At 36.9% G+C, this 16,893-nt stretch overlaps 1 protein-coding gene across 5 annotated transcripts in view; it reads right to left on the bottom strand.

Annotated features, from left to right (window-relative positions):
* Nucleotides 1-1,317: 1,317 nt before the first annotated feature.
* The window catches only part of LOC138692245 (kelch domain-containing protein 2-like), a 54,886-nt gene continuing 39,310 nt past the window's right edge, over nt 1,318-16,893 (bottom strand). For 2 of the 5 annotated variants that reach the window (XM_069815388.1, XM_069815385.1), the window contains 3 exons: nt 10,080-10,264; nt 2,908-2,960; nt 2,595-2,837 (listed from right to left, as the gene is read on the bottom strand). In XM_069815388.1, coding sequence (XP_069671489.1) covers nt 2,729-2,837; nt 2,908-2,960; nt 10,080-10,264 — 347 coding nt within the window. In that variant the 3' untranslated portion in view covers nt 2,595-2,728. Of the gene's footprint in view, nt 1,613-2,569; nt 2,838-2,907; nt 2,961-10,079; nt 10,265-16,893 lie in introns of those variants that run through there. The other 3 variants (XM_069815387.1, XR_011330034.1, XM_069815386.1) reach the window with 3 other exon arrangements.

Consider the following 16,893-nt stretch of genomic DNA (forward strand, 5'->3'; position numbering starts at 1 on the left):
GGATAGGGAGATGCATAATCGTTACACATATGACAATGGCAAAGTGAAACAAAGATGATAGTAAACATGCACGTAATGATTAAGGAGCGGATTCCTATGTAATTAAATATTCTTTTTGCGTGTGATAAAACACAATTAACAAAGTTAAAAATTCCGAACATGAAGTTTCAAGTTTAAAACCCGAATTTTATTTCACATAAAAACACATATTTTAACAAAAAAATTATGTAAATACATATTTTAATGAAATCTATTATAAACACATAAATCTTGAGTTTTTTTACTTAAATAATTTTTTACAAGAACTTTTAAACATTTTAAAACTAAATCAATTATGTCACTCAGAAGTACGTTAACTTTTTAAGAATTCTTCGTTGCTTCGTGTTTCTAAGCGCTGAGTGGTGTATCCGTGATCCATTTTTGTAATAGTATCGCCTCAAGTTCTGAGAACTGCTAGGCAGCATATCAATGTTATTATTAGAGAATAAATTAACATGGACAAGGAGGAGAGATCTTGCAACACATAATTAGGAATGTTTATTGTTGCTGAAGATGATTTCATTCCACGCTTTGTTTGTGAAACACAACAGATAAGTTCTCGGGTATGAACATTATTAAATTTAAACAAATCTCTCGCCTCTCGCGTCATTCGATATCCTTCAAGATATACTGAAAGATGGTTGTTTAAAAAAAGATTTGGCTTTCCTATTAGCAAATCTAAGCTTTTTGTAAAAGACACCATAAAAAAACTCGAAACATCCCAAAACCTGTTGTCTGAAACAGGGAGGTGCGTGCCGTGAAAATTAAACTAGACTCGCTACCAGGTTCAGAAGTACAATTACTAAGGGACAAATTTCAGAATGTGTTTGGGAAAAACAGTGGATATAAAAAAATGTGTAAAGTTGCTCAAGTATTGGAGGGTGTGGCTGTAGGTGAAATTGACGGTATTTGTGTTTGTGACATTCCTCTCTTTAAATATGCACGTCTGACGTCCTGTGATGTGGTAAGATCATTTTCACAGTATAAGTCGTTGTTCAGAGATAATCGGCATGCATTTGTGATGGAGAATTTGGAGATGACCTTTGTTGTTCACTGCAATTCTTGGTCAACTACTAGCACTCAAGTGTGGTTGGTGAGTACCTAGTAACATTTTTTTCCCCAAACTAAGTAAGGTATTTTTGTCATATTTAAAAGAAATATTTTTTTTATTTTTAGCAAATAATTTTTGTACTTTTTAGCACATAAAAAAATAAATATATTTAAATTTTTTAGCACATAAAAATCCGCTCCCTAGTAATGATGTATGAAGAACAGAAATTTTATTTACACAGAGAGTGTATTTTATTTAAAAAAAGGTAACACGTTATGAGAAACACATGGTTGTCTTCTTCTTCCACCTGATTGAAGTGAAGCTAATCGACAGTATAATTTCGAGTTCGGTTGTTCAAAATTTCAGAGCATTATGTCAACAGTTAAATTTCATTGAATTCATTTTCGTTTTATTTACAAGAAACCCTTCAAGATGAACTCCACGTGACGTTGGCAGGCATCTCACTCTCCATGTATCATCACAGCACAGTTTGGGCTGCAAGCAGCAAGATACAACTGCAGCCTGGAACATAACACAAATGCTAAGACAAGAGTAGAGTAGACGCAAGAAGAGCTTGCCACGGTAAGCTGCGCGAACTTTCGGAAACGTTCGGGTGCACTCGACCTCGCTTTGATTCGATTGGCAGTTCCCAGTCGTCTGCAGGCTTGATGTTTCGAGTGAGATTTATCACAGCGCGTGTAACGGAACCTAAACCTCATTGCAGAGTAACTAATAATATAACATTGTTGAAAATACAGAAGCACGAATTCTTTTACATATAAAATCACTGAATGAAATTACAAAGATGTTATAGGAAATATGTGATCGTGTAATAATTGATATTAAGACATTGTAATAAAATACTAATAACTAATACTATGTGATTTTATTAAAATGTTCCGATAACTAGCGTGGTACTATGGTCGATTTATTTTAATCTGTATATACTCCTTACGTTACGAGCGGAGCCTGTTTTGTTTTTCATACATTTATAAACTTTATAAATAATTCCCTAGTTTGACTATGTAACGTTTCATTAGCACTTCCTAATTTAGAGCCAACGGGGGGCATTGTTAAGTACATAGAATGTTATATAGAACTCTGTTATTTTACAAACACACTTCGAACTCTATAAAAAAATCCTGATATGAGGGATAAAACGCAGAATATGTAACGCACGCACTAGCTTCTACCCGCTCTGCACAATACATTTCACGATACGAACAGCTCAAGACCGCGCTTTCGAATGCGCCCTGTAATCAGCATTATGTGATTCATAGCGGCCCTGTAACGAGCATGGCGGCACGAGGACCGAATATCGTTCTCTGCGCATCACTCAAATGGGCAAGCTTTCTTTGCGCTTCCTCTAACTTGCTGCAGTTTTCTTTTAAAGAAATGACCATGAACGGTTTTTTTGCACATCGCTCACAACCAGTGGGACACAATGAAGGTCAGCTGCATACCTTAAATTCCACTCACCTGAAAGCCCCTCTTCTTCCACTCCAACTTAAACACTCTTCAACTGTCACTGTACTACACTACACTGAGAGGCAACGTTGCTGTTCACTCGCATCTTCCTTGCACTCCATTCACACACAGTCTTGGTGCAGTCTGATAACACATGCCGGCATGACGTCACTAGCACTGATCTAGACGGGCATTTAGCACATTCTGTAGGTTCTGTGGCAGCCAGTTCCACTCTGCACGCAGCTGTTCTTCGTACATCAGAACTGCGTCCAGGCACAACCTGCAAACACACAACATTAGAGAAGCCCACGTGCAGAAGGTCAGACGACACAATTCAGAAGAGCTCTCACCTCAACAGTGACTTGGGAGTGAAGTTGATTACCAGCATCTCCTCTGCGTGGTCCTGCAACAAGCAAAGCACCACTTTGTAACCTAGCAATCACACAGCCTGAGGCAAACAAGACTGTACGGGCTATTCCATATGAAATCGATCAGTAAAAAACCTCGCAATTTTTTCATACTCTAATTTTTTCCCTATTTATACAAGGTGCTGAGGAGAGTGCATTTTCAAAAATATACTATCGAAAGTCAAACGGTTTTCGTACTATTGAGCGACAAATTTAGCGTATTTTATAAAAGCAAGCCTCTTTCAGCACTCAGAACTCTGGAACCGTTTACTGCAAAACATTGAACGGGAGCTCATTTTGAAGCTGACATTTGGTAGGTTATGTCAAGAAGTAATCCTTATTTTTATTGCACACAGAGAGACAGATAATCTGATTTTACTTATTTTTAGGTTTTTTGCCAATTTGTAAAAATGTAAAAAAATATTGAGAAAAAACCTTGCATTATTAAGAGGGATTCGGCATTGTTTGCTTAGAGGTATGGCAAAAAGTTTCGAGGGTATTAAATAGATTATTTTCACACGCCTGGACTTGAACGGCGCAGTACCGCACGCACTGGCCGAGAGCTGAAAATAAGTGAGCGTTGGGCGTCATTTTACTCCTGTGTTCATGAAAACTTGTGATAAAGCTAGCCCAGCTATGTGCTAATAGACGAAACATCACGTGTTTGTCTTCTGGCCTTGCTCGTTTCGGCTAGCTCCCGTCTCACAGTCAGTTCACGCGCGTACTATTTATTTTCTTTATTTGATATTTTCAAAACTTTCTTATCAACATACCATCAGTAAAAAATATGTGTTTATTTGTACTTTCAATGCGGAATATAACTATATATTTTTAAAATATTTTTTCCTTGGCAAAGGCGTCTTAATGAGGAAAAATCTCAATTTCTCCATTTCCATAAAAAGTAAGAAAATATGTTTATATGTCAATATAAACTTTAATTTCTCAGCATCAAAATAAACCATGATTTTGATCATTGGGTGAAAGAGTTTCGGAGCTACAACAGTTTAAAGTTGCTAATTTTATGAAAATACGATAAATTTAAATATTTTTAATTTAAACACTATGAAGTTCTGATGCCTCAAACTTTGCACAAAGCAGTGTATCACAGTTCTCTACGTACAAAAAAAGTTTCATTGTATTTCGAAATTGTAAGGTCAATTTTCTCTTACATTTTGGTCGATTTGAGATGGAATAGCTCGTACTATAAATAAGCACACTGAGTTGAAGCAAATTACCACATCATGCATTCATGAGTAGAGTCCTGCATTTGGTTACCCAGTCTCTCCAAGAAACCCGTAGCAGTGTAGGTATACAGTATATCATGGCCTTCTTTTGACAAGGTTGTAACTAACAAAACTAGCAAAAATGTGTTTTTCATTTGTAATCACCGTTCATAATACTGTCTAGCTTATAAACACATTTCAGCACAATTTGTTGAAAAATGAACGAACTAGCAATGTGACAGAGTTCTACCTGATGACAACTTTTGAAAATATTTATTTTGACAAAGTTCTAACTGAAGCTGCTACTATTCTCTCGCAAAGATCCAGGAATTTAATTTGTGTTATGCACAGCTAAGCATGATAACATAGTTTATTTGTAATTTTTTTGGCACATTGATAAATATATGAGTAATGTGTTCAGATTATTGATAATTAATGGAAAACAAATATCACTATAATGGTCCTTTTTTCCCCACAAGAAACAGCTATCAGCATAATGAAAGTGAAATATCTAAGTTCTGACGATATGTTCCGTGATGACTACCCCGATGATTACATTCCTCCTACTTCATCTGATAATGAAGATTATCAAGAAACCACCCCAAGAATGTAATTTTTTCAATGAGGTGACGTACTGTTTCACAGAATTGTAATACCAACAATAGCATTTCGATGGACAAAGATTTACACAATGAAGAAAGTTTTGAGTATATAGGACAGCCAAACAATATGTAAGATGATTTTTATGTTCAATCCCTTCGTTTTCCACTTAGCCAATTTTTTTTCACGTGTTCATAACATTCACACATCCCCATTACTTAACATATACATTTTAATTAGTCAATAATAAATTTGATGACTAACTTCACTTTCAAGAAACTCCTTCTTAAACCAATTTTTTTAATTGTGTAAATACTTGTTTAATTAAAAAATACGAGGGGGATCCAGGAAATAACGACCGTTTTGTTGTAATAATTAAAAAAAAAAATTTATTTGAAAAAACAAAGTCTGTTACATAACTGAAGCTTTCTTTACTTCTCTACATAATCACCACCTACATTTAAACATTTGTCGTATCTGTTCACTAGCTTTAGAATTCCCGTGTTATACTCCTCTGCCGCCAGTTCATTAAGCCAGGTGTTCACTGTCTTCTTCAACTCTTCATCACTTCCAAAACGCGTACCACCCAGAAAGTCTTTCAGCTTAGTGAAAAGGTGAAAATCGCTAGGAGCAAGGTCTGGACTATAGGGCGGATGATCAAAGATTTCCCAACCGAATTGATCCAGCAATTCTCGAGTTGAAGCAGCAATGTGCGGGCGGGCGTTGTCGTGAAGAAGCACAATTCCTCTCGAAAGCATTCCTCGTCTCTTGTTTTGGATGGCTCGCCGTAGTTTTCATAAAGTCTCACAATAACGATTTCCATTGATCGTAGTGCCTTTTGGCATGAAATCCAGCAAAAGAATACCTTTGCGATCCCAAAAGACAGTAGCCATGACTTTTTGTGTTGAGAGAGTCTGTTTGAATTTTCTCGGTTTCTTGGGTGATGAGGGATGATGCCACTGACGTGATTGGCGCTTGGTCTTTGGGGTGTTGTGAGACACCCAGGTCTCATCACCAGTCACAATTTGATCAAGAAAGGCGTCTCCATCTGTGTGATATCGCATCAAAAATGTCAATGCTGAGGCCATTCTCTGAGTTTTGTGTTGGTCACTCAGTTGCCGTGGAACCCATCGTTCACAGATTTTGTGGTAGCCAAGATGTTGCGACACAATTTCACCAAGCAAAGAACGAGAAATGTCAGGAAAGGCAATATGCAATTCGTCGAGTGATGTGCGCCTGTCTTGCAAGATTCTGTCGTTCACTTTAGTCTTCAGGTCTTCTGTGATGAGTGATGGGCGTCAGGTCGAGTTTCATCGTGGACATTTGTTCGCCCATTGTTGAACATTTCGCACCATTTTCTCACATTTCTTTCATTCATTACAGTATCACCATACACTTCTTTCAATTGCCGGTAAATTTCTGCAGGTTTCAAATGTCGGGCATTCAAAAATCGAATCACACTCCTCACCTCACAGTCGGCGGGATTATCAATAACGTCGTTCATTTTGAAGTAGCACAAAATGCACAATGGCGACTTGTTGCAACCAGTACTCACAACATTATGAGAATACATGTTAAGGAAGCCAGTTGACCTTCAAACAAGGAAGGGGAGTCAGCTGCGCGGCGGGTATGTGCGAACGGTCGTTATTTCCTGGATCCCCCTCGTATCAGTCCCCTATCTGCCCACTGTACAACTCAGACCAAGAGATGGATTCGGAACACCTCAAAATCTGTGCTTCAGTGGCTGGCCATGATAGTATCTTTGAAAAGTATTGGAGTGCAAGAGGTCAAATGACTTTATTGTCAAACGCCTGGCATTAGAAAACAACAATAACAACAACAACAACATGGTACCCTGTTTGACCCGACTCTCATTTGAAATTTTAAAGTGATACGCCACTGACCTACTTCCTGTTAGAGCTGATTGATGAAATCAAGTTCTAGTGAAAGTTCACATGTGGTTTAGTTATAAATATTCTTGTCTCGAAAATTTTCATGCACTAGTTTCCGAAATAAATGAGTGTTACGGGTGGTCTGAATCACCCTGTATAAGCAACATGCTAAACACAGCATACAAAATATTCGCCATTTTGTCAAATACAAGATTAACCCAAATAATTGAAATCAGATGACTATCAAATTACTTTTCGTCAGAATAGATCTGCTCTTGATAATATATTCAGAGTAAGACAAACTTTTGAAAAATGTTATGTACGTAACAGTGATTTATATTTCACACACTTACTTTACTTGCAAAGAAATAAAATATTTGTAAGGAGTTAGAAAAACACCATTTCAAAAAGATTCATCTCCACGGCATGTTAGTTGGCACTAGGGGCACGATACTGAAACATTTGGTAAAGATTTGGAAACTTTTCCACCTAGACCTCCAGAACTTAAAAACTATAGCTCTGTTAGCCTTTTGGGGTTGCCCCAGATTTATAGGAATCAATGTAATAAAATTTAAATTTTTTTTTTTAACGTTGCTTTGAGATTTTTTAAAAATAATTGAGTTAGTTTACTTCTAATTTTTAGTTTATGGAAATATAAAAATTAGAAATTTATCCATTGAAAAGGTGGAAAAATGGAAATACTTTTGGGCAACAGTAACAAACATAACACTCGAGAGGAAATTAAACACAAAATAAATATGAAAAATGCCTGTTATTATTCAGTTGAGAAGCTTTTGTCATCCAGTCGAATTTAAAATAACCGAAAGTTAGAATTTATAAAACAGTTATACTACCGGTTGTTCTTTATGGTTGTGAAACTTGGACTATCACTTTGAGAGAGGAACAGAGGTTAAGGGTGTTCGAGAATAAGGTGCTTAAGAAAATATTTGGGGCTAAGAGGGATGAAGTTACAGGAAAATGGAGAAAGTTACACAACGTAGAACTGCACGCAATGTATTCTTCACCTAACATAATCAGAAACATTAAATCCAGAAGTTTGAGATGGGCAGGGCATGTAGCACGTATGGGCGAATCCAGAAATGCATATAGAGTGTTAGTTGGGAAACGTGACGGAAAAGACCTTTGGGGAAGCTGAGATGTAAATGGGAGGATAACATTAAAATGGATTTGAGGATGGGATATGATGATAGAGGCTGGATTAATTTTGCACAGGATAGGGACCGATGGCGGGCTTATGTGAGGGCGGCAATGAACCTGCTGGTTCCTTAACAGCCATTTGTAAGTAAGTAATTTTTTGTTTAATATTTTAAGGATAAATTGACTTGCATTAGTTAGTTTCAATTTTATCAAAATTTGTTGAATATTTGTATGTATGTACTATGGAATTTTATTTCTTGTTATTTTATACTTTGCCTTTGTAGGCAGCCTACAATGGTAGTAAGTATTCAATAAATTAATATTACTGTATGAAAATTTGACAGAAAACCTAACAATCATTGGAACAAAATCCATAAAAATTATCAATCATGTGATCACTTTATAAAAGATCATTAGTATACACGGAAATGAAACAGCAGATGCTCTGGCAAAAAGAGGTACAACAAGAATACAGAAACGAAGCCATTCTATAAAACAAATCATCCACAACAAATTTAATTAATCCAGAATAAATTCTACAAGCACCACAAAAATCTGCCATCGCTTTGTTTAGATTGGTGACAGGTCATGACTTTATTAAGCCATCTACACAGACTAGGAGCATTCAATACACTTTCCTGTATCCTATGCAACACAATGAAGACAGAAATAAGGAACATCTTAAAAAGAAGTGCAGCTGTAGAGGAAGAAAATACCTTAGTGCAAAAGTATTGGCGTGCAAGAAGACCGGTAGCTTCATTGCCAAACGTCTAAGCATTGGACACACACGTACACGCAAGCACACATTTCACACATGATTTTGAAAATGAAAATTTATACAACAATCATAAGACTAATAATAACCTACACATCTGAAACGTGGGTCATGAAGAATTTATAAAACAGAAATTAATGATTTTTGAAAGAGAATTTTAAGAGAAATATGTTGTTGTTTTCTAATGCCAGGCGTTTGACAATAAAGTCATTTGACCTCTTGCAGTCCAATATTTTTCAAAGATATTATTATGACCAGCCACTGAAGCACAGATTTTGAGGTGTTCCGAATCCATTTCTTGGTTTGAGTTGCACAATGGACAGTTAGGGGACTGATATATTCCAATTCTATGCAGGTGTTTGGCCAAACAATCATGGCCTGTTGCCAATCTAAATGCAGCTACAGACGATTTTCGTGGTAAATCGGGAATTAACTGTGGATTTTGATGCAGAGAGTTCCATTTTTTCCCTTGGGATTGTGTTATCAAATTTTGTTTGTTGAAGTCTAAGTATGTAGATTTAATAAATCTTTTCACAGAGTAATACATAGATTTAGTAACAGGTCTGTAAGTAGCAGTGCTGCCCTTCTTTGCTAAAGCATCCGCATTCTCGTTTCCCAGGATTCCACAATGGGATGGTATCCATTGGAATACAATTCTTTTATTGAGTGATATTAATTGAGAGAGCATTTTAGTTATTTCTGCTGTTTGAGATGAAGGTGTGTGTTTAGAGACTATTGATAGAATAGCTGTTTTGGAGTCTGACAATATAACTGCATTCCTAAATTTACTGATGTGGCATAGAAGATTCCTGAGACTTTCACTTATTGCAATGATTTCTCCATCAAAACTTGTTGTTCCATACCCAAGAGATCTATAAAGTGAGAAGAGACAGCACGTAACACCTGCACCGGCACCTTGTTCTCTGGAGATCAAGGATCCGTCAATGTATAAATGAAGCCAGTTTTGTGGAGGGTACCTAATATTAATTGTCTCTAAAGACAATTGTTTTAGTATTTCAGTGTTTACTTCTGATTTCAGTATTTCTTCTGTTAAATTTAGATTATATTCCATATTTAATAGAGTTAAAGGGTTTGGTTTAATTTGTAGGTTTTTCTTTTAAATTCGGGATATTGATTTTCTGTTTTAATTCTTGAACAATGGATATGAAAGTTTGAGTTTTCAATCTACAGAGAGGACTGTATGAATGCCAATTGTTTCCTGGTAATCTAATCTAATTCTTAATTATTCTGCATCCCACAAGCACATAAACATTAAAACTCGATGCTATATGCAGTATTACGTAAAACTATAACCTAAAACTTATTACTAAAACGTAACGCTGAAATAATTAAAATAAAACCTACTCCTGTAAAATCTAGTTTTCTAAACTTGGGCTGGTGTTTTATTGGGATCCTCAATTTGTTAGAATGGTTATATCAACAGGTAATCTTAGTGAAGTTATTTACTTTGAGTTTGATTCGGGTCTCATAGAACGGTTGGGTGGAGCCCGAGTGAATGAGAAGCTCCCCCGTCAGCCGGCACAGGCAGGCGGCATGGCGGCAGCGTGGCTCGCCGTGGTCATAAGGCAACACAATCTCCTCCCACTCAAGGTCCCAGCCCCCCGCGCCCAGAGACAGCAGCCAGCAGTCGTCTGCGAACACAGGCCCCTCAGTCAGGAGAAAGTGTCCAAACTCAAAATAAAAGTTTTACTTTTCCAAATACAGGGTGACTCAGAAAAGTGTGCAAATATTACACAGGAAATGGGGGATGTTCTACTGAACATTTTGTGACAGGAAACTTGGGGTATGCAAAGTCAGATTTATCGGCTTAAACATATCTTACATAACTTAGTGTTTCCATATTATTTACATTTACACTTATTATTTACATTTTAAAATTATTTTTATATAGACTAATTTACAAACCTGAGATATCAATGTATTATTTTATACCTCACAACAGTTGCTCAAAACAATGGTCACTGACATCAATACAAGCACGTCATTAGTATACAGGATTCTGCAACATCCTTTAAAATATCCCTGGTTTGATTTTAATCACACCATAGGTGGCTACAATCCTGACAAATAATTTCATAACCACGTTTACTGAGTTCTTATAACTACTTACTTACTTACTTACTACTACTTACTTACTTACTGGCTTTTAAGGAACCCGGAGGTTCATTGCCGCCCTCACATAAGCCCGCCATCGCTCCCTATCCTGAGCAAGATTAATCCAGTCTCTATCAACATATCCCACCTCCCTCAAATCCATTTTAATATTATCTTCCCATCTACGTCTCGGCCTCCCTAAAGGTCTTTTTCCCTCTGGCCTCCCAACTAACACTCTATATGCATTTCTGGATTCGCCCGTACGTGCTACATGCCCTGCCCATCTCAAACATCTGGATTTAATGTTCCTAATTATGTCAGGTGAAGAATACAATGCGTGCAGTTCTGCGTTGTGTAACTTTCTCCATTCTCCTGTAACTTCATCCCTCTTAGCCCCAAATATTTTCCTAAGCACCTTATTCTCAAACACCCTTAACCTATGTTCCTCTCTCAAAGTGAGAGTCCAAGTTTCACAACCATAAAGAACAACTGGTAATATACTTACTTACTTACAAATGGCTTTTAAGGAACCCGGAGGTTCATTGCCGCCCTCACATAAGCCCGCCATCGCTCCCTATCCTGAGCAAGATTAATCCAGTCTCTATCATCATATCCCACCTCCCTCAAATCCATTTTAATATTATCTTCCCATCTACGTCTCGGCCTCCCTAAAGGTCTTTTTCCCTCTGGCCTCCCAACTAACACTCTATATGCATTTCTGGATTTGCCCGTACGTGCTACATACCCTGCCCATCTCAAACGTCTGGATTTAATGTTCCTAATTATGTCAGGTGAAGAATGCAATGCGTGCAGTTCTGCGTTGTGCAACTTTCTCCATTCTCCTGTAACTTCATCCCTCTTAGCCCCAAGTATTTTCCTAAGAACCTTATTCTCAAACACCCTTAACCTATGTTCCTCCCTCAAAGTGAGAGTCCAAGTTTCACGACCGTACAGAACAACCGGTAATATAACCGTTTTATAAATTCTAACTTTCAGATTTTTTGACAGCAGACTGGATGATAAAAGCTTCTCAACCGAATAATAGCAGGCATTTCCCATATTTATTCTGTGTTTAATTTCCTCCCGAGTATCATTTATATTTGTTACTGCTGCTCCAAGATATTTGAACTTCTCCACCTCTTCAAAAGATAAATTTCCAATTTTTATATTTCCATTTCGTACAATATTCTGGTCACGAGACATAATCACATACTTTGTCTAAGGCGGAAAAATATGAAGAAAATTTTGGCAAAATATGAAATCCATACATAAAAATAATATGTCCTACCAATTCAGAAAACACAAACACGTCTGTTAGCATTTCCAACCTTAAAAAGAGCGAGTCTGGTACAAACATCCCGAAATTCAGCTACAAATACCAAAATTAATAATAATCCGTGGTGTTACAGCCCACGAAGGGCCAAGACCGATCAGCCAGCTGCTGGCCTCACAGCCACATGCCGAAGGAGAGGTGGACGACCATCCAACCAGAATGAAGGTATCGTATGGTTAGCACGATGAGCCCCCCAGCTGTTATAGCTTGTTTGCATAACCGATTTCGCTACCCATCGTAGCTCCCCAAGTGCATCATGAAGCTGGGTGGGCACTGGTCTCATACACTGGCCGAAATTTCATGAGAAAATTTCTTCCCCTATGAGGACTCGAACCAGCACGCATTCCGTAACGAGCGTCCTAGGAGGATGCCTTAGACCACAACGCCACGGCGTGGGACATACAAAAATTAAGCTAAGCTCAATACCAGATGATGTCATAAAAGTAAATAAACAAGTAACAATGAAACATAAGTCCTTCTATTTCAAAAACTGCCTCTTGCCATGCCAATCTATCTCATTCTAACTTGTAGTGATACTTTGTTCAAAACATTGTAAACATTGTGTCAACGGAAGTTCAAACGTAAAGAGTGGCACATCTGAAGATGTTTCAAAGAGAGTTCTTATCCTTGAGTTACAAAGAGAATGCTACAAAGAGAATGGTATAAAGAGAATGCTACAAAGAGAATGGTAATGGTACAAAGAGAATGGTACAAAGAGAATGCTACAAAGAGAATAGTACAAAGAGAATGCTACAAAGAGAATCCTACAGTTTTAAAGTTAAAAGACGAATGTGTTGTAGGAGTCATTTATTGGGGTAAAGTCAGTTTTTTGTTGGGTAGTTGACCTCTAATAAAGATCCTGTCAGATGTCGGAGAATTAACAAACAAATACAGAAATTGTCAGTTAATAGGCGCTATTCACATAGCAGGAAAATAAAACTGAAAATAGTTTTTCTTGCCATAAATGAGGGTCATAGTGTTGGGAATTCAGGCAGTAATCTATATTTTCTATATATGTTTTCGTAATTTTATTGAGGAAGTGAGAATAGTATGGCATTGAGTAAGACACGCGCTATTGTTCCATTTAACAAAATCAAAGCTCGTCTTCAAAACTCTCCTATCAATTGGAAATACATCAAAGGAAGGACTCAGTGTTGGAAAATATGAATAAATACATGGGTCATTCAAAAATTGGGCTATCTTATGCGAAGTTTTACCGCTAGATGGCAGGAGCATTCCATGCGGCGCAACATGTTGTAGGCTATGTTATGTCATATGCTACGGTTGATTACGTTTTCCCGCTTGTTGGTTTTCTGTGCGTGTCAAAATTATATTTACAATTATTTTGTATAATCTAGTATAATTTAATATAATTCAGTATTTTCTTACCTCATAATCTAATTTAATTTACAATAAATAATAACGTAAACCTGTATAATATTGAGCGATTCCCCGAGATGGGTGGGGAAATCTGCAGTATGCAGAATATAGATATGAGTAAATTGAATGTTCATGAACCTAAACGAGAACTTTGAGAACAATATGCACGAATAAAAAAATAGGAACTATGTCGAAGGTGAATATTGCCCTCTTTAATCATTAGTATTTAAGAACCGTACGCTAAAATCAGGATATGCAGCTACAAATGTGTTTTTATAGGGAAGGGTCTATCGAGATTGAATTCCTTGTATTTTTTCTGTAGTTGCAGAAAGATCAAATGCAGTTTTTAATAGGACGATATAATATGATCGCAGTAGTATCACGATTAGTCGTGCGTTTTGTAGGTTAAGGACATGCAGTTTTGAATACTATGTGGGATGATTTTGAAAATTTGAAGTTAAAACATGGTTTTAATAATTAGGGTACAGTATATTAAAAACATTATTCACGAAATGGATTTCACTATGGATCGTCTTTGATAATCGAGTTTATCGAGAGTTTACTACAGGCATGAACTTCGGAGACCCCTAGAAGTGCTGAATATAATCTAAGCTAACATAGCTTGCTGTCGAGGTTGCATATGTCTTCATTAATTTTTCTTTTTCCTCTTCGAAAATGAAACTGTAGTCAACAATTCCTTACTTGAAGTAGTTACTTTTATTTAATAGCTAGCACTTTCGAGGCGCAATTTAATTACTTATACTTTTTAAGGTTTAAAGCATAAATTCAGAATATTTCGGGACCTGATTGAAGACAAAAAGCTTTCCCTGGTTTTTACATATATGAAAATAACAAAAATTTGCCATTTTTAGTTGTTTTTAAGAGTATTTAACATACTAATACACTACCAGTCTTACTAATAAAAACTCTATATACAGACGTTTAACTTCTTATACTTATACAATGAGTAGCTCGTTTATACGTCGTGTGTAAATTCTTTACTAATAATCACTACACACGTCGTGTATAACAGTGCAACTGTTACACAGCTACGTCATAGTTTCGTCATGACTTCGTTACGAAAGATAATAGAACATCTGAGGTTCCTTACTGCATCCGGTAGAGCGCTCTAGTGTGGCGTGTTAAGTATCGATAGTACAACTGGCACTAATCGATTACCGTACTATATTTTGGTCAAAGAGTACAAGCTACAGCAATATTATTCTAATTATTCTGTGCTCTTTGGTTTGTTCTTCTTTGGTTACTAGGCAACCATCATAAAATGACAGTCGATACGAACAGCTGTTAGAGGGGCGGCCATTTTTTCCCTATATACAACGCTTAAACAAGGGGTTTCGTGTATATTACTGCAAAGCAATTCCCATTGTATAGTTACAGGCTGTTTATACGTCCATAGCTTTTGCATGGTTTATTAGTAAAGTTTTCTGTCTCAACTCTGCATAAGTCTAGTAAAAAAACTATACACGGTTTATTAGTAAGACTGTACGTATATCATCAATGTTTATATACCGAAAAACAAATGCACACGCAAAGCGCATCCCTCAAAGTACACGTGCGCTATCTGTTGGTGCTAGTTCAGGATATCCCTATTAGTGGCAACATTTGAATTAACAACAAAGAAAACATTTTTGGAACAGTCACGTTGTTGCAGTGCTCAGAAGTAATCTCCTCCACCATGAAGAACCCGCTTCCACACCTCAGGGAGACGACGGATGCCATCCACAGCGTCTTGTTGTACTAATCTTCCAACAGACTGCTCTACTGCTGCTATAATTGCCCGTCTGGTTCCAAAGCGAACTCCTCTAAGTGGTAATTCCATTTTCAGGAAAAGGTCAAAATCACATAGACTCATATCTGAAGAATATGGGGGATGCTCCAGAATTTCCCAGTTCCATCTGCGAAATAAATTAACCAGGCACAGCTATGTGAGAGTGAACACCATCATGTAGCACAATAGGATGAGAATTCAGGAGATTTGGACGTTTACGGCGCACTGCTGGTTGTAAATGGTGTTCCAGAAAGTAACTGTACTATGCACACACGATTTCCGAGAGGAACTGAATGAGTAACAAAGATTCCGTCAAAATCATAACCAACAACGGTGTTCTTCTAGCAGCGCTCTTACAGCGTTCACTTGCCGATTACGGTCTGCTAGCTCCACATTTTTATGAACATCTTCGCTCTTGCTGCAAAACGCATGTGCCCACCTAGCCACGATACGAAATGGTGAAGTCTCTCTACCACAAGCTTCCAGTAATGCTGTATGGCATTGTCGAGCATTCTTGCCTCTTGCAATCTGAATTTCAATTAAGCATCTTTGTATTTGCTAAACATTTTAGAGCACTACAGATAACAAATTAAACTCACTACAAATATCTTATAAATGAGATTATTGTCTTCAAACTCACAGATAACACACAGCAGATGCTCTTCTTTCTCATTGTTATCAGCCTGCATCATTTACCGCTGACAGCGCCACATACAAACATTGAATAACCCATATATGAAGATTTGTACATGAATTGAACATTTTTACGAAATATTATGAAATTAGAAAAAAAAAAAAGTACCCCATTTCGATTCTACTCATGGCAGAACACAAAAATTGTGATTGCCAATAATCTGAGATTAGAGGTGTTGCTGTTTTCCAATGGCTGCTTTTGGTATCATTTAACCCATTTTGCTGAGATTGTTTTTGTTATTTAGTCAACTGTCTGAAGACAGGTCTGGACCCCACAAGTGACACCAAGAAAGGTATAAAATATGAAATTTAATATTTTTCCACTCTCTACTTATAACAAGTGATTTTACTTATCCTCATAGGACATTATCCAAGTGGATTTAAGTTGGTTGACCTCACAGAAAATCTTAGGGCTTCTCCAACCAATCCAGTGACCAGGAAAAGTATCAACAAAGATGGTTGCAGACATTTACACTGAAGCGAGGTAGTGCTCCATCATGCTACAGTTACATTCTCTCACAGACAGCAAAGGGTACATCCTCCAACAATTTAGGCAAAATTCTTAGTACAAATGGCAAGTACACGAATATAATCCGGATCATCTTACATAACCTAAGAGTGAAACCTAACCATTTTTCCCCTATTAATACATATTATGCTAGAGGATTACAGTGATTTTCTAGTTCCCAGGTTGAATTTTCTTTTGTCAACTTTGTTTCGAATTTCGGTATTGACAAACATTACAACTGGCAGTTACTTTGTACTAACTATTATGTTGACAGCATTGTTTACCTTTGAAGAAGCTGCAACATCATGAAATGAATGTTACTAGTGAGGGTTATTTGAAATTTGAACGCAATAAAAAGAAATAATATTAGTATTAATAAATAATACAGCAATTATTAATAAATAAACAGCATACATTATAAAGTAGTATTCAGTTTTCGAAATTCGTAATAATCATTTCATGT

This window comes from Periplaneta americana, chromosome 16 (assembly GCF_040183065.1).
Source record: "Periplaneta americana isolate PAMFEO1 chromosome 16, P.americana_PAMFEO1_priV1, whole genome shotgun sequence".
Lineage (NCBI taxonomy): Eukaryota > Metazoa > Arthropoda > Insecta > Blattodea > Blattidae > Periplaneta > Periplaneta americana.